At 36.0% G+C, this 24,557-nt stretch overlaps 1 protein-coding gene across 4 annotated transcripts in view; it reads left to right on the top strand.

The window, feature by feature from the left end:
• The window catches only part of LOC145688485 (cell adhesion molecule Dscam2-like), a gene marked incomplete at its 5' end in the record, with an annotated part of 1,010,929 nt that overhangs the window by 458,365 nt on the left and 528,007 nt on the right, over positions 1-24,557 (top strand). For all 4 annotated transcript variants that reach the window (XM_081762790.1, XM_081762793.1, XM_081762792.1 and 1 more), the window contains 1 exon segment: positions 19,165-19,309. In XM_081762790.1, the coding sequence (XP_081618916.1) occupies positions 19,165-19,309 (145 nt within the window).

Raw genomic sequence — 24,557 nt, 5'->3', positions numbered from 1 at the left:
TCTTCTGAATAATCCAACTTCTAATAAATTCAATACATGCTATCTTGCAGTTTAATCTTACATTGTTGTAGATAATAAATTAAGTTTACAATATTGTTTCATTTTACATCAATTTAGCTCATTTATGTCCATTAGTAATGTATATAATTAGTTTCAGTGAAATAACTTCTCCTTACAAGCAAGTAACCAGATACTGGGGAAGAAAAACGTCAAAACTGTTCCAGGAAATTTTCTCATATTTCCTCCTCAAATAACACTCTCCACCATATTATATCAACATGTTTTGTTTGCTGTTGTGTCAATATATTTTACATGGTATACAATAAAAAGAGCACGTCAATAATTTATTTAATCACAAATTTCGTGATACGTTGACTTTAGTTTAACATGAAAGCACTGGATATCTGAAGATTAATTGTACCATGTTATAACTTTGTCACAGATAGTGCATATTTGTAATATTATTTTTTTTTTTCATCACGCTGAAATTAACAATAATTGTTTCACTGAATATATTCTTGTTTTAATCATTACTAACAGGTGAAGTGCGATTATGACGTTCTGCGAAATGTTTCATTAACACTTAGTTCTCATCACAGTTTTAAACAAATATATATATATATATATATATATATATATATATATATATATATATATATATATATATATATATATATATCATTGCACGAAACAGTGATTCCGATTAATCTTATGGGGGCGCGGTGGCTCAGTGGTAGAGCGTTCACTTCCGGTGTTTGGGATTCCTGGTTCGATCCCAGCTTGTGCCGTGTGAACTTTATGGTGCACAAACCCCGTGTTCGTGGGTTTTCTCGGGGTTCTCCCGTTTCCTCCCACTTTCTTCATTCCACCATTTCACTCATCTCTCATCATCACCGTCTCCTTTAGCCTAACCGGCATAACCGTAGGACGTAAAACTTAAAGATTTCATTTCATTTCATTTTTTTTTCTCATTTATCTTTTAAACAAGTGGATTTTACGCAAACGAGAGAAAAATTGTCCCGCTTTGATTATATCAAATCCTTATTTCATGTATACAATGCAGGGGAAGATTAATCAACATTGGCGTGTAAAATTCTACTATTTGCGACCTGGAGATGCATGCTAATGTCTATCAGCATACTAATTTTGGTTAATGTAGGATAAGTAAGTAATCACGTATGATATATCGAGTTGTCCGAGAAATGTATACAAACTTTTAATATATATATATATATATATATATATATATATATATATATATATATATATATGTTATGCATGTGATACGCTTCAATTCTCGTTGACTATGGATTCAGCGTGCAGTACTATCGCTCAGAAACAGTAACAAATGACACTAGTGTTAATATATTCAATGCGATGCAATGAATTGAAAATGTGCAGCGACGGTGCAAATATGTATGTCACTGGAGAAACAGAAGAACATTTTGAAATTGTATTGGGAATTCGAAACTGGCGTGAAGTGCAACAACGATGGAAGATGGTATATGGAACTGAGCCATTGCTCGCTTGCGCCGTGAGTTTGCAAGCAAAGGAACAATGATCAATACGGATAAAGAAAGATCATGCTTGTCTCGCACAGCTACAAATGAAGCGCCGTGAGTGTTAGATGAATCCAAATGCTCACCACAGAAATCATTGCAACAGCCTGTACGTGAAACATGAGTGAGTTGGACAAGAGTAAACCGTTTTTTGCACAGACCAAAATGTAAAGCTCACATTTTCTAACTGTTACATGCAGTGAGTAAGGCGACCCATTAGAAGCATTCAGTAGGATGAGTGATTCATTGCCCAGCCAGAAAATAATAATAGTCTTGTTTTCAAAATGGTGTAGTTTGGTGAGACAGAACAGTTTAAATTAAATGTCACAACTAATTGGCATAACTGTGTGTACTGGGCCCCCGAAATATCCACGCATTCCTGTCGAGCAACCGGTGAGTTCTCCATCACTCATAATCCGGTGTGGACTATCATCAAGTTCACAAATTGGGCCGTTCTTTTCTTTTAAGTTACTGTCAGTGCCTATGTTTATTTCCAGATGCTGGACACATCCATTTTCTCATTCAATGGGATTTTGTTTGGTGATGACTCGCCTCTTATTCAACAACATGTTGCCCCTCCGCATTTTCATGTAGATGTACTAGCCTACCTGGAAAACAGTGTACTGGCACATGGGAAAGAACCAAGAGATCCGACTTAGTAGCCTCTGTGTTCACCTGATTTATCAAAGTACCTAGAATTTTGCTTTTTGGGTCCGTCAAGAACGTAGTGTACAGCAAGAAGCAACAGTCACTAGAGAAGATGAGCCATGAAGTTGAAATAGCTTCCAAAGTAGGATCTGTGGCTACTCCAGAAGATGCTACTAGGAAGGTAGAGCATCGAGCTGAAAAGTTTTTGGAGGCTAGTGGTTTGCAGTTCGAACACTGCATGTGACTTCACGGATAAATTATACTTGTGTTGTAACCTCGTCCTTTTGTTGTTATAATAATTACAATAATATAGCAGATATTATATTTTATAAATAGAAAGTGTTTATACACTATTTTGATGACTACGCTATTTTCGTGATCGATTTTTCTCAATATATTGAACTCGCCTAGTAAAATTTATATAAAAAATAGCGTTTGCAATTTTCTGTCGTTTGCCATAGCAAATCTATGGGGCAGTTTAAAGTTATTATTGTACAGTGAGACTATTGAACTACTAATGCCTAATAAATATTCACAACTAGGAAAATTTAGCGTAGCCTTTCCTCAAAATTTTTCCCTTCTGTGGGTTTAAGTAGATCTCAGATAGTTAAACTACTATTGAGTTGTTTTAATCGAATTTTTCCTCACTATTGTATGTATTATCTAATACAAGGTGATTGGTTCAAAATCAGCACGTCTGTTAATTTACGTTATCGACCTCTGTAAGCAGCATGATATGATGGTGTCGAATATGTGGTTTAAGAAAAGAAAAGAAACGAGCTGTACACGTGGAAAAGTCCAGGAGATAAGAAACACTACCAAATCAATCACATTCTCGCCAAGCAACGTTTCAGTAATAGTGTACGTGACGTGAAAACATTACCGGGAGTGGACATTGATTCAGATTATAATCTCCTAGTGGTAGAAGCACAAACCTGGTTAAAGTCAATCAAGAAAAATAGGAGTTATATCAAAAATGGAACTTAGAGTGACTAAGAAGTATAAAGAGTGATGCGAAAGACGAGATTGAAGAAAAACAATTCTGTGTAATTTGATACATGATTGGTAATGTAGAAAATAGTTGGAGAAAATTAAATATATTCTGCTTGACACACTCCACAATAACATTGCAGTACGTAAATAGCACCGAGGAAACCATGGATAACCGAAGTGATGCTTAAGAAGAGGAGGAACCCAGAAGGGTGAAAATCACGAATATCAAAGAATACAGAAGGTAAATAATAAATTTAGAAGAGAGACAGACAAAGCAAAATAAAATATATAGAACAGATATGTGGAAAAATAATGGAACTTCAGCGGCGCGGCAGATATAATCTAATGTATCATAAAACACAAGAGGGAAAGCTAACAATGGTAACGCACGTTTGGAATGGAAGATCAAAAAGTTCATGCGGTCACTGGCCACCAAAATCCTTAGAATTCGGGAGAAATACATAAAAGATCTATATGATCAGAAGAACAGCCCCAGAGGAATCAAAGCAGAGGAAGAGCAGATGAATGATAAAGAAAAATCACCAGTATTTTGAAAAATAAAGTAGTACAAGCCATTAAAGACATTCAAAGGATGAAAATCACTGAACACGATGACATACAAGCCGATTTATTGAAAGAATTAGAAGGCAATGCAGTGGAAGTACTAACTTATCTTATTAACAAGAACTATCTGACTTGAGAATGGCCAGGGGATTGTCTTGGTCTTACAATGATTGCATTATCCAAGAAAAACAGCAAAGAAGTGCAGTGATCACCGAACCATTAGCCTTATTTCCCACGCCGAAAAAAATAATGCGTGTGTACTGAACAGGAGGCTAGAAAGTAAGATAGAAGAGATTTAAGAGGAAGATGAATTTGAATTCCGACTGAAACCGACGTCCACGAATGTCTTTCTTCAGGTCACCAAAGATGTGAAAATCGCAAGGGAAATATCTGGGCTCTACAGATATTCAAGTAATTTCCGATCAAAGCTCTGAAGTGTAACCCTAACTAGAATGGCAGTATTCAAACGAGGATTATGATGCAAAAGGACGGTTCCATCCGACACCATTCTAGATCTCTTTGACTTTATGATGCGTCTCAGTTTCTGCAGTCTTCATAGCGCTTCGTACTTACTGTAGCTCCACACTCGAGGAAGCCAACAAGCAGAAGACCCCTGCAGTCAAAGAAGGTCATCATGACTCTGCCGGAAATTGTATGAATAGCTTTGAATTTCTTTGGCGGTGGAGAATTAGGGTATTTACATTGTTGGCTTTGCTGTTCCCTCTTGGGATCAAAATGTTGGCACCACATTTTGTCTCCTATGATGATACGGGACAGAAAGCTAAAACTTAAAGATTTCATTTTCATTTTTTCTCTGATGTCGGTCATTTTCGATGATTTTTTATATTTTTCTTCGCTCCTCTCCCATGAAGTGTAGTTGAATTTAGATTTAAACAGCATCGAAAGTGTCACTGTTCATCATAGTGACCCGGAAAACTATAGGACCGGTACTAATATTGGTTATTTTCGATGAGGATACATGCATTTCTCCTCCGCTCCCCCATGTTACGGGGTACGTCATCGGAAGTGTCAAGTGACACTGTTCATCTCAGTTACCCCGCAAACTATGGATTCGACACTAATCGTAATTTTAGATTATATATATATGGGTAGGTTCAATCCGGATATTATTTTGGTGGGGTAAGGAAACATGGAGAGATTGGTGATCCGCGGCGTCCTGATAGTGAGAAACAAAATCATTTGGATTAAGTACTGTCTAAGGGGGCCAACTTTACTTTGAACAGATGGATTTTACATCAATTACAACCAGATATGGAGTACACATTGCATACGTATTCTATATACGTGAACTGCTACCTGCAGTAGTATAGTTGTACAGATCGCAGACAACGTCAGATCGGAGCTTTATGCAGTTACAAACTAAAATGTGTTAAAAGTAATTCATTCCACATTCGTTTGTAGATTACAACATTAGCTTCTTTTTAATGTGTTCTCAATTACTACCACAGTGTAGAGTGAAGAGAAAATATTCTCAAATTCTTACATGCGAAAGCAACTGGCAGCACAAATTTTCACCCAAAATTAAGCTTTGTCTGTACAGAAGGTATTTCTTTCGAGAAGGTTAGGTTTGTAGTATTGCACCATGTCGGGAAATAATTCGGGAGGATTTATACGGAGAGAATAATTTGTTTCAGTTTTGTTTGAAAACAGACATTATATTGTCACTTTTCAAAATATCCATACATATATTAGAAAAGTTCCGAAAAATATGTAATGGTTTTGTTTTAGGCTAAGGTATTATTAATCTACTGTTTCAAGTTTGAAAGGAATTACGATTCCCCATGTTTATCTCTCTATATATTTTTTGTGAGAACACGTTAGTGAGCAAGAGATAATACAGCTCTTTTTCGGTTCGAATTGGTTTTCGTTAACCGCTTGAAAATGACATGAAATGAAATCTTTGAGTTTAAGGGCCCACGATTATGTCTGCTAGGTTGAGGAAGACCATGATTAAAGCAAGTGAATTATGATGGACGAATTGGTGGAATGAGAAAGTGAGAGGAAACGTGAGTGTCCCGAGAAAACCCACGAGCACAATGTTGTCTGCCTCATGCTTATTTGCCTTGGGAACGAACAAGGTACCCCACCCATCATAGGTCGAGTTCAATTCCAGGTAGGACTTCCTTTAAAATTTTAAATGTCCTCGATGTGTTTGTGTTCGTGTCCCTGTCGTTAAAGTTTACTCGAAATAACTGTGAAACGCGTATAACCGAGTATAATAGAGAAAGGTTACAGAGATATTTTGGGGAATCAGAAAAGAAAGTGGTGTGAGGCAGCATGTCACAACTAAGGGTCCGAATTACATTTAAGACTACCTTCTCCTTTATATCCTTGCGTGTTTGTATGTCTTTCCTTAAATTTGAATTTTAATTCAATGGACTATAATATTTTGTCATGGCCGAAATCAGAATGTTTCATCGTTAATAAAATATTGGAATCGTAAACGTATTCAATTTGCCACATACACCAATGTTTTTTTTTAACTCTTACTTATTAGAGCAGTCTTACGGTAGTGGTCTAAGCATTCGTTTCGTAATTTAGGGGTCCTGATTCGATTCGCACTGAGGTTATTAAGGATTTTTTTTATCAATTACAATATTGATACATCTTATGCATAATAACATGAAAATATTCAATTTCTCTCGGTCTTAAAAGACGATTTTCTTCACAGCGGAATTTTTTTAAGAACATGACGTAACATGTCTGCAACCTTGTTTCGTACTGTCTGAGAACATAACGTGTTTAGCAAACAATTCATGAATGCAGAAGTGTCATTCTTCTGGCCTAGTTTGAGTCATAAATGTGTCTGAAAAAATATTGTTTTATTGTGGAATAGTTTTTAACTTCTTCCACTATTACTAGAAATAATAATAATATTTTCGTTCGCCATTTCCAACACGTTCCATATATCCGTTCAACCAAAATTTGTAAATATGAACTATTCTCTTTTATAGTGTGTGTATATTTTGTTAAAATATCAATATAACGTATACATAATCCAAAGTCATTTACTCAAAGAAAGGGCGTTACTATGTATCGTGATGGAGATAAGTCCTACTTAGTTTCTGTTAAGGCATCCGATGTTTTGACTTTCATATTGTCCAGGACCTAAAATTCTTCTTCCCCTCTGTTCATTCGGACACTTATTCTTCCAAAGTATATCTTCTAAAGCAATTCATCCTAGACTGGGACCATATTAATTCATTTTCTTTTTTTCTATCAACTTCAGTATACTTATTTGCATTGGAATAGGACGTAATATTCAGGTTTCAAAACTTCAGTAATAATAATAATAATAATAATAATAATAATAATAATAATAATAATAATAATAATAATAATAATAATAATATACAAGACAAATTCCGTATGAGGACAAATCGTATTACAATCTGTAAAGTCGTCCCTAACATTATGCAAACGTCACAAAGTAGTCGGGATTGGAGAGAAGTGTCCGGATCACCAGGACATAACTTCTGCATACGTCCCTACAATTAGCAAAATGTTCAATAAGAACTTTGCAGAAAAATTTCATGTAAAAAGTAGGACTACTGAACAAGAGCCCTAAGAAAAATTGTTTATAAGTAATGGTTATGCCGGCTAAGCTAAAGAGGACTTAATGGGAATTAATACTGGAATACAGTAAGTTGGGGGAAGAAGAACCCAGAGAAAACCTACACACGAGCTTGTTCAGCATTGTGGTACCACTAAATTCACAACACTTTAGTAATAGTGATAATAATAATAATAATAATAATAATAATAATAATAATAATAATAATAATAATAATAATAATAATAATAATGATAATGATATTAAAAGTTTAAAAATTGCCCTTAAGTTACGCGAAACTTACAGAAAATTTGGGATTTCGGGGAGGGGCTCCAAAACTCCAAGACCCCTCGTCAACTACCCAAATTTCAAACGAAAGTGTTCCACTAAAGTTTCAGGTTGAAAATATTCTATAGTACGTCTTGAGGAAAATAACTGAATATTATTGAACGGTAAGGCATATAATAAACTAACTTTTAGGATATGCAGACGTAATTATAAAAGCTTTGCTACAAAAATACCTACACAAACCATCATGATCTCTGAAATGCAAAGCAAGAAAATAGTGTTTAAGATTCAGTTCTCAGAAAAATTATTACTTAAAGAATGGAATACACTATTTCGAGAATCGAGATAAGATGAGAAATGTTTACAATACTTCTCGTCTCGTCTCGATTGTCATTTTGAAAGCGAGACGATAAGTTGAGTTAGCTTTTCCCCGTCTCGAATGTAAAATGTTATTTCTAGCCCCGATCTTGTTTATTTGTTTTAGAAACGAGACGGTGCATCGCATCTCTGAGATAATGGAAGGGAAAATCTGCACCGGATTCATTTGTTCAAAACGGATCACAGATGTTCAATTATATTCAAGTCCGGAGGCTGGGGGACTAGGAGAGGTGTTCAACTTCATCCTGGTGTTTCAGAAACTGCATATCAACAGCTCCAGCTTTCTGAATAGGCGTATTATCGTCCTGAAATATATCATTGCCTGCAAACAACATCTGGACCATAGGATGCACATGGCTATTAAATATCGACATAATCGTATAATCATAGGCAGTGATTCGACCGGTAAGCATCAGCACAGAACTCACTGAAAACCAAGCTATTGCGACTCACAGAATCACACAGACGGTGCGGCGCCATGTTTGTACGAAAATACCAATCATACGCTCCCTTCTACGTCCATTACACATAAACATGGTCTGTAGATTGAAATAAGGCTACTTTATCACACCATGATAAATCATTACTCATCCGACTATATCACACGTTTCCAGCTATCAGTGGTTCATGTTTCATGTTCGCGGCATAATTGGCGTTGTGCTAAAGCATTGTAGTCCTTTATCAGCAATTTCTCCAGTGCATCCCGATCATATATGCCTATGTTAGGTAACTCGCTGGAGGGCTGGGATAAACAAATAAAACACAATTCTGACCAGAGAAGAATGAAATATATTAAAAACTATACTTACAGAGAGGGCTGTGATTATTTACGCACTCTCTGAGGGAAGTACTATATGACTTCCTTCGTCACTTGCACTGCAGGGTACGACGGCTGTGAGTGATAATCCGCTTTTTTTTAAGTCGAAATATGTCACTGAGAGTGTTCTTCAGACCAATATTTCTTTTCACTGATGTGGTTATATCGTGAATTGTGTAGGCTGTCATTGCTTTGATTACTGTCCCTCGCAATACATACAACATACTTGGTGATTTAGTCACACTTGTACGACAAACGCCAACGATTTGTCCTCTTTAGAAAACATAGAGAAAGCCCACTTTACACTATAATCGTTTTTTTTTTAAGTTCATTGCACACTGCGATTTTAATGCTTCTCACATAGTAGACGATTTGTTCTTGCACATTACCACAAACAGCTCGAAACTGAGGTTATTAATTGAAAATTAAAATGAAATGAAATCTTTAAATTTTACGTCCCACGATTATGCCGGTTAGGCTAAAGGAGACGGCGATGATGAGAGATAAGTAAAATGGTGGAATGAAGCAAGTGGGAGGAAACGGGAGAACCCCGAGAAAACCCACGAGCACGGCGTTCGAGCTGGGATCGAACCAGGGACCCCAAGCACCGGAGGGTTATCAACTGAGTTGCCATCCTAGACATCTGATGTGTTTCCAACTCCAGATGTTTCCATTATATATATATATATTACCTTCATATAAAGGGTAGACCGTTTAGCTTCAAACGCCCTTGCAACTCTTGAACTAATAGCTAAGAAATGATAAAAATTATTAGGGTGCAAGAGGAAACATTGTTTTATATACTCTGTTATGTCATCAGATTATCATGGCTACCGACTCAAGATAAAGCTTTTATTTTAAGTAACACTACGCCAGGTTATTACATGTTTGAAATATATATATATATTATCAGATTTTGTCGTGAATGAATTAATGGTTCAAATCTGAACAGCGTTTCCTGCATTTTCTGCAAGGAAAATACTTGGATCTTTCCTTACAGTATTGGAAGTATTGGAAAAGTATTGGAAGATATATACTTTCTGAATTGTTTATAGACATTGTTCTTGCTACATTCATTGAGAGTGTTATCAAGTTAAGGTTCCTCCCTTCCTTATTACTTGTATTTTAGGTACTGGGTTTGATGTGTTAACCTGTGGGGAGAGCGTGAAAACAGAACTTAATCCAGTTGTGCTAAGTTTGTCTCGTTCGGAGGCAAGGAGACAGAACAAGATCTAAAAAAAAGGAAAAAATGCTCCTTGTGATTGCTTATTCTCGCCGCGGTGAGGAGTAGCAGTACTTTTCGTGTTCAACATCTCAATTATACGTCTCCAGTTAACCAAAGGCGGGGATGAAAAACACAAATCTACTTCCTCCGGGAGGATGAGAGTCGGGCAATAAACGTGACATGACTTCCTTCTGCGCCACTTAAAAGATCCCTACTCCAAACACCAAAAAAGAGATAAAATCATTCGAAGAACGGAATTGGATGTTTGCTTAGACAACATTTTTGTTGACAAGAGAAGTTGAAGGATATTCCTATGGAAATCAGTTTCTATTCATATTGGATTCAACATTTTTGAACACGTTTCAAGCAATTATCTAGTTTCATTATTATTTTAACAACCTTTGAAAACAGCTTAGAAGCAATTATATAGCGAAAACAAAATATCACAAGAATGTTGGCTATTAATTAAAGATAGCAATGAAACTCATATAGTAGTCACTTACCCACTAAATAACTACAAGGGGCATCGGTGGCTCAGTGTTAGAGTGTTCACCTCTGGTGCATGGGGTCACAGGTTCAAACCCTGCTACCGCCAAGTGAACTTTGTGGTAGACGAACACCGTGTGCGGGGTTTCCTCGGGGTACTCCCGTTTCCTCCCACTTTCTTCATTCCACCATTTCATTCATTTCTCATAATCACCGTCTCCTTTAGCCTAACCGGCATAACCGTGGGACGTAAAACTCACAGATTTCATTTCATTTCATTTAAATAACTACAGAAATTATCCGCACTCTAGATAAAGGAACATGTCTCTCTTTGGTAAATCTTGCATGCTCACCTTTAAGTTAAGTGTAACATCTCAACTATCTGCCGCCAGGGCCGCAACTAAGTGAGGCGACAACCGATGCACGTGGCCCGGGGGCGTGGTTGGAAAAACTCTTTAAAAGGCAAACAATTCCATTATTTTAATAAACAATGAATGAATGTAGAGTCTGTTTTCATACCTTAGGAACATAATATATCATGTTTTAGTCCAGGAAAATTAGGCTTTAATACGGTCATTTTGATAAACTAGCTGAAAATCGGCGGAGATGTTCAGAATTTTATTCTAATCAACTCACTCAAAGTCCCAAAGAATCCAGTTTGGAGAAACCGAGATATGATGTGATCAATATGGGCGCTGGGCGAGTTCAACCTTAAACTTTAAAACGTTATATCTACTCTGCATTTTAAGATAGGAATTTTGCTTCTGTTTCATTTTGCAGAAAACATGTTGGAAATTGTTATTTACAACAACTACTTGTCGTACATTGGCGCTGCTTTCAAATAAAGAACTTCAAATTAAAAACAATGTGTATTCTTGATATATTTCGTGAGGTTTAACTGCAAATAACCTGGAAACTTGGAAAGGAGTATATATACGAGAAAATATCCTGAAATTATAGTATCTCACTGTTTTGAGAGCTTTCCAACGAGCCCAGTTACTTTGCTGTATCTATAAAACCAACGGAGATATTAAATTTTATGTGCAGAAAGCAGTGATCTATTATCAAATTTATTATGAAGCTGTAGGGATTAAAGATGAGTCTGTAGCGGTAAATGTTAAGTGAAACCTGCAAAAAAACAAACTAGATTTTCGTCGTGGTCAAGACCCTAACCAACATTCCCTAAAACTCCCCGGCGCTTGAATGTTTTCGTCATCCAATATGGTGGCCATTTATAATACAGCTGTCGCATCTAAGGGCTTATAAATTACGCTTTCATTTGGACATTTCGAAAAACACGCTGAAAATAGATTGAAATATCCTGACAAGTGTTCTAAATAACAAACTGTAAGTTCCGAAGCATCAATTTCGGAGAAAAGATGCCATGTTGAAAAACTGACGACATCTTGGGTATTAGCGTTTTAGAGTGTAGATTTGAAAGTAGCAGTCCGATAAAGCTATTTCTCAGACCAAGTCAACATTCTTAGACCAGATTATATAACTGAAAGGTTAACTTCAAATAAAAATTATAATTTAGTGCCTCTTGACCAGTTTAATTGAATTATGTGCTATGATAATGGGGTAGAAAACAAAATTTAAAGTTTTAGTAAACATCTTTACGGTGCAATAATAAGAAGTAAACATCTAGCTTGAAAATATTGACCGAAACGGTATTTACTGAAACTGTATAATAGTAATGTCCTAATTGAGCCACACCAGGAGAGCCAAAGAAACACTGATTGTACATATTTATTTTTTTTACTTTTTTTAAAATATACATATCAGAGCATTCACAATTATTGCTATTCCATAACATCGGTGAAAATATTTTGCATGTTACACTTCAGCGTCTACTATTTGGTTGTCCTCAGCATCGTCAGAAGGTTTTTAGTTCAGGCATCCGTGGCCGGCGCAGTATCCACACATACATCGTAGAATACTTCTCAGGCACTTGCAATATTCTTCGCATCCAGATTTGCAATTACAGGAGATGATATGTAAGACATTGTCCGGTGCTGCATCTTGCTCGCTGAGGACGGGTGGGACGTGGGAAGAACTGATAGAGCAGTATAATCTCCATTAATATATTTTTAGACTACAATTTTTACTTAAGTTTCTTACTGTGAGAACTATCTACCGAATCTTGCAGAGTCACAACGGCTCATCTCACCCCGACCACAAATGTAAAAGTCACAAAAAAAGGATAAAGCAATTTTGTTTCAGTTCGAACTAGAAACATGTTGTTGCAAAGAAAGAAAATGAGCGAAAAGTGTTGTTTGTTTCCAGAAAAAAGAGAGAAGAAAAGTAAGCTAATTTGAATGTGATCCTCTCCTACTCATAAACTCGATAGAAATGTTGCTTTGCTACAGAGGAGGTAGGTAGAAGATTCCCCAAATCAGATGTTGATTACAGAGATAGCTTTGCACTTGGCGTATATATAGTGATGCCTTGCTTGGTCTAAAGTTCCATTAATGTCACATACAATGCAAGCAGATAAACCTCTCCTGTCGCAGCGATTTTTTCATGAGGGTCGTTTGGTTTGCCAAATATTAACTCTTTTTCCCTCAAAATCTCTTTAATCTTTAGAAAGATTTGACTTGTCCTTTCTGTCATTGCACAAACCGTTTTTGACATTTTTACAGAGTTTAGAACTACTACCGTATCTGCATCACCTGGAGCTTGAAGTACTTTGATGTCAATTTTACGAGATGCCCTGACAAAGTAAAGGCTGGCCTAGGGAATCTACTTCCCGTACTTCTATTCTTCCATGCTGCAACAGGTTGTGACACAACTTCCGCACCCTTCAGGATACGACAAGTCAAATCTTTCAAAAGATTAAAAGAGTGACGTTTTGAGGAGAAAAAGTGTTAATATTTCACAAACCAAACGCCACTCATGAAAAAATCGCTGCGACAAGAGAGGTTTATCTGCTTGCATTGTATGTGACATTAATGGAACTTTAGACCAAGCAAGCCATCACTATATATACGCCAAGTGGCAAAGCTATCTCTGTAATCAACATTTGATTTGGCGAATCTTCCACATACCTCCTCTGTAGCAAAGCAGCATTTCTATCGTGTTTATCAGTAGGAGAGGATCAAATTCAAATTAGTTCATTTTTCTTCTCTTTTTTTCTGGAAACAAACAACACTTTTCGATCATCTTCTTTCTTTGCAACAGCATGTTTCGAGTTCAAATTGAAACAAAAATGGTTTTATCCCTTTTTTGTGACTTTTATTTTTGCGGTCGGGGTGAGATGAGCCGTTGTGACTCTGCAAGATTCGGTAGATAGTTCTCACAGTAAGAAACTTAAGTAATAATTGTACTCTAAAAATATATTAATGGAGGTTATACTGCTCTATCAGTTCTTCCATTTTTTCACTCAAATTAAATTCATATTCACATAACATTCTGCATTTAGCTCCTTTGTAGTTTATCGCTTATGTATCATACCTAAACATTTATAGTTTATTTTTGTTTGTTTATTTATTTGCTAGGTACAAGAGTGGAAGGGTAAACATTAAACTCCAACAGAATGGGTTGAGTGCTGAAGAACGCCTATTACAAACCCGTCCTCAGCGAGCTAGATGCAGCACCGGACAATGTCTTACATATCATCTCCTGTAATTGCAAATCTGGATGCGAATGATATTGCAAGTGCCTGAGAAGTAGTCTCCGATGCACTACCTAGGTAGTATGTGTGGATAGTATGTGTGGATACTGCGCCGGCCACGGATGCCTGAACTAAAAACCTTCTGACGATGCTGAGGACAACCAAATAGTAGACGCTGAAGTGTAACGATATGCGACGTATTAAGGTCAATCGACGCCTGGTAGGCTTGAAAGTGTCATACTTGTCCAGGGTTTCGTCATTCTTGAACACTTGACCAAATAGGGGTGTGTTGCGGTGCCGAGACCGCAACGGTAAACAGGTTATTTCTTGTTAAATGTAAGAAATGTGTGGGAAAACACTTGCTAAACGTGATCACCGCTTCTCCTGCGCATGAGTCATTTCATTTCTTCTCTGTTAGTACTTAGTCAAATGGGACGTCACAATCGGCAATTTTTTTTTAGATTATCTGATTATTTTATTGTGAATTAACTCATATCCTGATAAGCAAAAGTAGGACACACCACAGATGTATAGATGATAGATGGAGAGCTACTGTATCTTATCCATGTTGAGAAGTGAATCCAATCGACACTATTTTGGCAAACTGACGCTGTAACAGTGTGTTATTGATCTAAGTAGTTTTCTCCTATTTCTGATTTTAGAATGGGCGTAATAGATGGGGGAAAATTTTTAACTAAGGAATTAATTAAATCAGGACATTTCCTGTAATTTCAAAAAAGATATTTCTGTATGACTTTGCACTAGGCATAATAGCTCTTTACAAAAGTAGTGTCCTGTGAAAATTAGTACCAGGGGTGGGATGAAGAATTTACTGCTTGTCCTGAGTAATACAAACCCTAATTGTGGGGTTGTCGACAAAAATTGGTAGCACGTATTTCCTATATTCCCAACGTGTTTCGTAGGGAGTGATATTATTCAGAAGAATTGAATCAACTCCAATAGATGAATATTCAAACTTCGTTCAAATACAAATGGAATCGATAATTGGAAAATGATATGTGCAATTGCTGATTATTATATTTTTTCAATGTACATAGCACTTTATTTTACTATTCAGAAGTATCCTTCTAACAATGAAACTCTCTCAACAATAAAATAAATATAATACCACAAATGTGCATGGATGATTCTCCAGTTATTTTTTTTTCTTTGGACAAAATTTGAATATTCATCTTTCGAAATTGATTCAGTTAATGTGAATATTGTAGATCCCTACAAAAAAAAAGAGAAAAAAAAGAGAGAGAGAGGAGATATGTACCGCCATATGATGATCATTAGCGGTCCTTTAAACTCACATTAAACAGAATCATTACGGAAAAATGATTCCTTTAAAATCATAAAGAAACACGTGGATGCAAGTATGGGTCTTAGAGGAAGGACCACTGCCTATTTGCTGGTTATTGATAACATAAACAATGCATATTAAAGATGAAATTCATTTACTGTAACAACGAACTACTTCTGCCTAAATTCATAAGAAAGAACCCTTTCTGGAGCTAGATATCTAGTCCCCACGCGTTTGTTACACGTATTCGTAGATTATAACATGTGTTTCTTCAAAGCCTAGTGTGCAGCATGTTTGAGTTGAGTTGATTTTGAGTTTAACGTCCCTTTCAACAGCGAGGCTATATGAGACGGGATCTACTGATTAACGTGGAATGCGAACCACATGAGCTCCTGACGGGTCTCCCACGCCAAAGGCGCGTACGCTAACCGCTTAGCCACGGGGCAGCTCCCCAGCGTGTTTGGTTTTCCTAGAGTAGTTAAGATTCTATCCCCGATGGGGATAATAGTTCGGAATACAATCCAGAGTAATGCTTTGGATTCTACTTCAAATAATAGATCCCGTCTTATAGAATCTGGGTGCTGGAAAAGGATATTAAGCTCCATTCAATCGCAAATGCTAACACTGGTAGGAGTGCAACGCTTCCCACATGTAATCGAACAGTAGTTCAGATTCCACTATAATAGTTTAGCTGGTTTAATATCTCTTTTCCAGCATCAGAAGTATTTGAGCTTATAGCTTAACTTGAGATCCAAGTACATGAGTTTTATCGAGATTCTAACCTGTCTCTCCCACGCAACGTTATAATACCTACCGCTCTTCATGATAATAGCCTATATAAGAAAGTAAAGAAATATGACAATGATATAAGACCACTGACAATGATATAAGATAAATATCATAAACAGCTATTATTTAGATTTATTTTAACACCTGGTAACGTATCATTGTTCGCACACCACTCATTAAGGTTGTTGTGAAAATTATTTAAGTAAATTACTGGAATCATTCTGATTATTTTGTACGTAAAATGCATCGTGTTTTCAACCGCTTAAGTACTCCTGAAATATTTTCATTTGTGGTAATATTTTAGATACATGAGTTTGTATTGCGCCGCTATTATAGACCTGCTATAGAGCGTTGTGCTATAGAGCATTGCATCATATGTAATATGGATTTCGATCCGCATCGAAAGATATAAACTTTAAAACATATATAAAATTTTCGAGTCGAAATCAACAAGATATATATTCTAGAAAGTCGAAATGGAGTGTTAAAGAAGATAGTGTTTTGATTTAATTTAGTAAAGTATCTATATACAATATGAATCTCTAATATATATACACCCTGGATCAAACGTCGAAACTACATCCATTGGATTAATATTTATGTTTTGTGTTATAATATAAATGTAGATAATCAGTAATAAGACAAGATAATGTGCAATTTGATGGAGATATATCTATATTTATTTATATATATTGAGGAGATAATTTGAAGTTTTACGTTGATAGCCTCTACGAATTGAACGTTATAATAATAGTATTAATATGGTGAAATAATAGAATTGAAATTAAATATAAGTGAATAATAATATCATGGTATATGATTAATATGGATGTAATAATATTTAGTTTGGAAACAAAAGGCTGTTAAGAAGATAATGAATATTTCTGAATTGAAGTATTATATATATATATATATATATATATATATATATATATATATATATATATATATATATATATATATATATATATATATATATATATATATATGCATATGTTGTTTCTTAAATAGTTGCATTATATAGTCTGTAAGTGGTATGTAGTGTATGTAGTCTGTATACTATTTAAGTTGATGTACACCAGATTGAAAAGCAATGGATGACTGCTTTAACTGTAGGAGTGTCTACGTCAGTACCCGAATCTGAAAATAATCAATCTATAAATAATATGAAAAACACCTTTTTACTGAAACTAGAAGGATGGTGAGAGTGGTGCATAACTTCTAGGGAAGCTTGCATAACGCTGCAACAGTTAAATGCTTACAAGGTACATTCGCAAAGTGTCCCCTCGGGATTAGTGTAAAATTGATTCAAACGAAAGGTTCTCCGGGACCCAATGAATATTGTACTAATTTTAGAGGGGTTATACCGGGAATTTTCATCTATATGGGCCTTCATATAACCCGAATTCAATTATATACTACTATAACATTCGGATTTAAAACTGCTTTTTGTTTATTTAGATGTAACTGCACATGAATATGGGTATATGCAAAACAAATTGTATCAAGTACTGCTTCTCTGACACATGTTATCCACTCCGGCCGCCGTATTGGATTCAACTTTCGGCTTTTCAAATGGGAATAGGTGCAAGTGATAGATCAAATCCATGCACTTTCTTATTTTTAGAAATTCACTGGTGTAGTGAGTTTTACCGTAGTTTGTACCGTTTGCAAGGTATTGCATGTTAAATGCCAATTGTTTCACGAATATTGAACCAAATAGAAAGTTGTGCAGGTCTCCGTGTGTATATGCAATGTTTTACGTAATTTATCGTTCACGAAATATTCCGTGAACGTACATACAAGAAGACATCCCAAACTCATTACAAAAATGGTAGGTCTTAACTCATATCAGGTCGCATCTGGATTTATGTTAAGCATTGAGACCGTAATACAATACTTCCTTGTTATAGTATATCATGGAAATAATAACAGCTACTCACCGAATAAGATTATGACATCAATGCTGTAAAGAGTTTGTTTATACCTACAGAATTTTCTCAGTTGCAAATTGTTTCGGTTTATCAACATAAAAAAGATGTAAGCGTAACTGATATTATTCTGCGCCCGCGCGAGTCTAGTCGTGAAGTGCCTGGAAGGATTTAGCATTCAGTAACTTCGCAATGGTACAAACTACGGTAAAATTCACTACACTAGTGAATTTATTAGAAAATTGTACATGAATTTGGTGTATCACTTGCACCTATTCCCATTTGAAAAAAAACGAAAGTTGAATTCAATTTGGCGAATTCAAGATGGCGGCCAGGGTGCGTAACATGTGTCGGAGAAGCAGTACTTGATCAAATTTGTTTTGCATATGTCATATTCATGTCCAGTTATATCTAAATAAACTAAAAGCAATTATGTATGCAAGCGTTATAGTAGTTCATGATTGAACTCCGGTTATATAAAGGCCCATAGATATGCGAATTACCGGTATAACCCCTCTAAAATTAGTACAATATGCATTGGGTCACGGGGAGCTTTGCGTTTGAATCAATTTTGCACGAATCCCGAGGGGACACTTCGCGAATGTACTTTGTTTGTATTAATTTCAGTAATGATGAAATGAAATATTTATTTTAAGGTCTCATCGTTATGTCCTGTAGGCTAAAAGACAAGCGAATAGTTAAGGAAATTTGTGGAATATGCATTTAGAAGAATTAGTAAAAAGACGATCACGAAATTCATTATTGATGATTATTTATTGATTTCTCAAATGAAAACTGTGCAAATTTATGAGTTATTTCTTTACGAACAGGAGATCGTTTTATATTAGGAGCAAGCATATAACTACAGTACTGTAGAAGCAAAATTTTAATTACGGGCTTTATAGCATATAATCTAGCTTTAGTAAATATTGTGGGTAGACCTTTATATTCATTACGTTCTTGGTCAATTCCATACTGTTATTTTTTTTTCAGCTGCACAGCCACAACTTATATACAAATTCATCCGCCACACTATTCAGCCAGGTCCACCAGTTTCACTCAAGTGCATTGCAACTGGAAATCCCACCCCGCAAATTAAGTGGACTCTGGATGGGTTTCCGCTGCCACAAAACGAAAGGTAAGTGTATTTTTAATCATGTAGCGGAAAGGTAATTAAAAGTGGATTTTCAAAATGGTAGAAGCCAGTCAATATGAAGGGGTTTAATATCCCTAGCTTTCAGTTCAACACATGAGTGGTCCATTACATTTGACTTTTAAACAAACAATGGAAATTATTGGTTTTACATGGAAAGAAAGTAGAAATATTGTAGCTATGGAATATACGTTTCTACGGTGATGTATATCTCTTTGACAATATGCTTTGCTATCTTACACTAATGAGATAATATTGTATTAAAATAGCAGTTACAGAATGTGTAATATTGTTAATAGTAGGTGTAGTGCTTTTGGAATTTCTATATTATTATTGAAAAACGTCAATGTACTACTTATTTTCTGGACCTTTGGTCCAGAAGATCTGTCCACGCGTCTATATAAATGATACACATCTTCTTTAAACTAAAATGGTCCAGGTGTAACTGATAAGGTCACCAAGTAAGAATATATTTGGGAAGACTTCTTTCGGTTAATTTTTAAGGACATAATTACCAATATTTGTCTTAAAACTTAGTTAAAATTATCGGTCGCACAGTTCGTATCCTGAACCTTCAGGATACGAAAGATACGGTAAAAACACTAATAACTACGCCTTCGAAGTTATTTTAGGTAACCTTGGTTTAAATAGAAAGTTGGGCAAGGTACGTAAGATCATTCGTGTATTAGACGAAAAATGAAAATAAATAAAATCGGTTCAACGAGGGTCACTAGTGGAGAAAATCAGTATACTGTGACTGAACTTCAAGAGACCAGCCTCTAAAAGTTTGAATTGATAAAATATTATACCAGAAATTATTAAATTTCTTAGTACAACGTTGGGGTAGAAGGGAGAGAAAGTGGCACTATTTTGAACTCCACTAATCTCAATTTCGCCACATATGCTTATAACAAGGCCACTTATGAACTTTTTGGGGCTAAACTAAGATTTATGTTTTTTACAAACAAATACATGGAAAACTACTCATCCAGAATGGCGACTTCCTATGCTGTATGTAGTTATTCGTCTTATAACCTGACCTTGCTGATGACGAAATTCATGTTGAACTCCGTTACGAAGGGCTACCTACAAATCGTTGTATAAAGATAAAAAAACAATGGCCAGCCTACCACGTACGAGTGCTGACTGACCAACAACTGATTTATCAACTTTTATCCGAGGACACATATCTATCGATGTCGATATAATGTTCAGTCATCTCGCACGCTAGTTCTTCTGCTTGTTTGATGCGAGAAATGGCAACAATACAATCCATACCCAACAGCTGAACGTACCAATACCATCAAATGCTGTTATTGTTCACGTAAACATCCTACTAAATGATGTCCACACCTTCAATAACCATCATATTGTGATCGCATACAGATATAAATGTAAAGTTCTGTTGATGCACAAACGCCACAAGCAAATTCGTTACGTAATCCAATTACTGTAGAAGATATGCTTTGCTTGCTAACAACAGAACATTCACTCACTCTTTCACAACCATATTCTAACTCAAATTATGCACATAGCTACAAGCTTGTTTAACTTACAACTTTATGCAACTTATTCTGGACCAACAGTACATTTTCAAATCCAACCACTTAAAGTTTATGTTTAATATGAATAATTCTACCCACACAATTATAATCGGTATAATTATGAGTTACAACTTCCTTTTTCTTAATATACGGTCACTATTGACATACCAACTACTCTTGATGCAGTTTCTCAAGGAAGAACGAATTGCCGATTTTGCTCTCAATGAAATTTACCTTGCACCATGTTTAGCATGTTATATACAGAAGTATCACTTACATCGCCACGACGGGAAGGCACAACTCTTGACATACGGTAAAATCTTCTTTACCCTTCAGTTACTGTTCTACCTGTACTTCATCTTCCCGAATATGATAACACAACTGTGTATTTTAGAGGTCGCAAGTTATTGTTTTGTTACTATTTATTATCACCCAGGCAAAACTTTCAACTATGATTTTTTCCACTGTATGTATACCAACTTAGAGCATTACATTTTAAAACTGCCTACATTCTATGATCTCTAAATAGAACTCTGCAAGTAGCAATTGACGTACATGTAAGTTGGTGTCATTATGTGGAAGCTGAATATGACCTATTCCAAACAAAATGTATAGTTTTCTCACCTCGTAGACGCCGCTCTTGAGTGTATTGAAACAAAAATCTGCTTCGCCTTGAAGTTGATTATACACCTGTTCCCGTGTCAATTAATATTACATATGTCGCTGTCATTTTAAACACTCGTCTTACCTGGACTCCACATCTCACTAAGACTATAGGTTAAGTGAAAAATTGACTCAATCTTCTCAAGTGGTTAGTTGGCACAGCCTGGGGGCTAAGGACACATTCAATGTTCAATGCATATAAACCCTTCGTGCGGAGTACTTAACATATGGTCATCCAGTTACATATAAGTATGTGACTCTTCTTTTCGTTCTAAGTAAAATTAGTGTTACATGATGAGAGATATGGTCCCGGAAGTCCGTCGTTCGATTCTGGTGGATGTCACTTACATTTATTTTTTTTCTTTCTTCAAGAATATTTGAAATGTAGCCTCAAGCTTCTTTGAAGCAATTTGTAATACTTTTCTGGTTCATTAAACTAGATGCAATGGCAGAAGTCCTTTACCCTGCACATGTCTACACCTTATTCCTTGTCCTGCCTTTTTTCCCCTTACTTGCTACTTTTCACATTTCACTTCGAGTCATATGTCAGCTATATTTTGTTTTGTCACTTTGTTGAGTCAATATTCTGAAATTGACTAACATGCCAGGTAATGCTCTTTTTACTGAGTGAAGTGATTTATATCCGCAAACATAAACATTATTTATTGTGGAAATACTTATTTTCTACGTTATCAGCTATATTGGTGAGTTCACATTGGACGATGTCACCTCCTGTGAGGTTGATTGAGGGTAATGTTTGTGGTACTGAACTTTGGAGGTTTTTGTCCTAAACCTTCTAGAACTTTCTATTTTACGTCAAGACAACGTGATTGTGGGTGTTCCCGAACATTTAAGTTTTGTTGCCTTTTATGGAGAGAAGAAGAAAAGGGGTTGGGTTTTGTAAAACCAGCCTTTGAATAAAACCACGAACACCGAGTTTATCGAGGAAGTGGGAGTAAGATTTTGACGGAGAAAACATCGTTAAACGACACGTCATGGAGACACTTCGATACTTGAAGGTATTGTAATTAGCTGACATATTGAAGGAACTTTACATTTAAAACCACTGCAATTCTTCAAGACCTAACATTCTAGTCTACCTACCCAAATTCTGCTGCATCTTTTGAAATATGTATTTTGTGTATTTCATTTATTATTACAACATTAACCCTGTTAAAGCTACATCCAAAATTTAGTATCTTTTGCATTACTTGCATTACATAAAAGAATTATACAATTTAATTATTCATGTTTCCAGCTTTTCATAAAAGCTGGTGGTGGAGACAACATCCCCAATCTGTTGGGCAACAATTTTCTTACTGTATTAGGTTGCCTTCAGTGCATTCCTACTCTATGTACGGTGATGCAACATGGTGGAATTGATGCTGTGTTTTTTTTTCCTTCTCTGTAGTACCTTGCAGCTCTACGTAATTGAATTCTAGCAGAAATTGGTCTGGTGGTTTGGTGTAAAGTAATTTTAATATGCTATATTTAATTTGTGCTTATAATTAGTATATTTTTATGTTGCGTCATTTTGCAGAAGGCTATAACATTAGTGATGAATTAGATATAACTGAATTTTTTGAACCTATTGCTTCCTCTTCTCCTGGACGTGTTCATTTTACAAGAAAGTGTTTAGATAAGCTTAAAGAAAATTTACGGTTTTCCCACTCGCTATCTAGTATAGAAGATCCCTCTGTTTCGGTTTTTCAGAATAGTGACGGTTTCTTTCAATCAGACATGGCTGAAGGTGGACAGACAGATAACATAGGGGTTTTGTCACATATTCTCAGGCCAGAACCATTTTATGGGCGGATAGGCGATGATGTAGAGAGATATGTTGATCATTTTGAAATATTAGCCCAGGTGAATAACTGGTCGGATTTGAAAAAGAAGTGGATTTTAGGTTCTTTGATGAAAGGTCCTGCGGGTTATTGGTTTGACACACTTTCGAAACAGTCAGACTTCCCTGATATGACATACGCGCAATTTAAACAAAGGTTTCTTGATGCATTTAAGAATTCTTTGTTACCTCAGTTAACGGAACAGGAAATGAGGGCACGTGAGCAGAATGAGACTGAATCTGTAGTTTCGTACGTATATGCTAAGAGAAACCTTATACTTCGTAATGACAAAGATGCTCCGGTTTCGAAACAAATTCAGCTCATTATAGACGGACTTATTCCTGAATACATGCGGTTAGCAATAAAGAAGAAATACGATACTGTGGAAGCATTGCTTCAAGATTTACTTGAGGAAGAAAAAGCTCGTGTGTTGCTTGAACGTAAAGCAATAGAGAAAATCATGAAGAAAAATCCATTCCTAGCAAATTCTTCGATTCAGTTAAATCCTCCGGAGACTACAGCTGTGCAACAAACACATTTAGTGCAAACTCAGCCTTCTCAAGTTCCGACTCGGACTTTGAACTCTCCTGTTTCCGCTTCACAGACGAGAGAAGAGTACAAAGATCAGTTAGCTGCAATTCAGAAACAGCTAAATCAGCTTACTCTAAAAGTGGATGAGAGTGAAAAAAATACTGACCAGCGCAACTCATTTAGACGTAATAATAATAATAACAACTTTAGACGTAACTTTTCCTCTCGTAGGGGGAATGGCCAGAGATCACAACACAGTGAGTCTCGTGATCACAATAATAGTGGCAATTCACGGAATTTCAATAGACGTCCTGTAATTTGTCACAAATGTGGCAAAGAGAATCATTTTGCTCAGCATTGTAGGAGCAATTTAAACTAGTACACAGGGTTGATGATGAAGGGCCATTGACTCTTAAGCGTGTTAAAGTCCCTATATACATAGAACGAACTCTACCACATATTAACGCTATTATAAGTGGACAAGAGGGCCCTATTCTTCTTGATTCTGGTTCTCAGATTTCGTGTATAGGCTCTCACATGGTTCCACGTGGTGCTAAGTTAATGGGCACGCGTTCATTTTTAAAAGGAGTTACGGGGAACACTTTGTCAGTTAATAAGATAGCTCTAGTTCGATTCCGGTTGGGATCGCAT

This window comes from Thermobia domestica, chromosome 6 (genome assembly GCF_964235325.1).
Source record: "Thermobia domestica chromosome 6, izTheDome1.hap1.1, whole genome shotgun sequence".
In the NCBI taxonomy this organism is placed as follows: Eukaryota; Metazoa; Arthropoda; class Insecta; order Zygentoma; family Lepismatidae; genus Thermobia; species Thermobia domestica.
The sequence above is the reverse complement of the archived record's forward strand: the minus strand, read 5'-3'. Positions and strand labels throughout refer to the sequence as shown.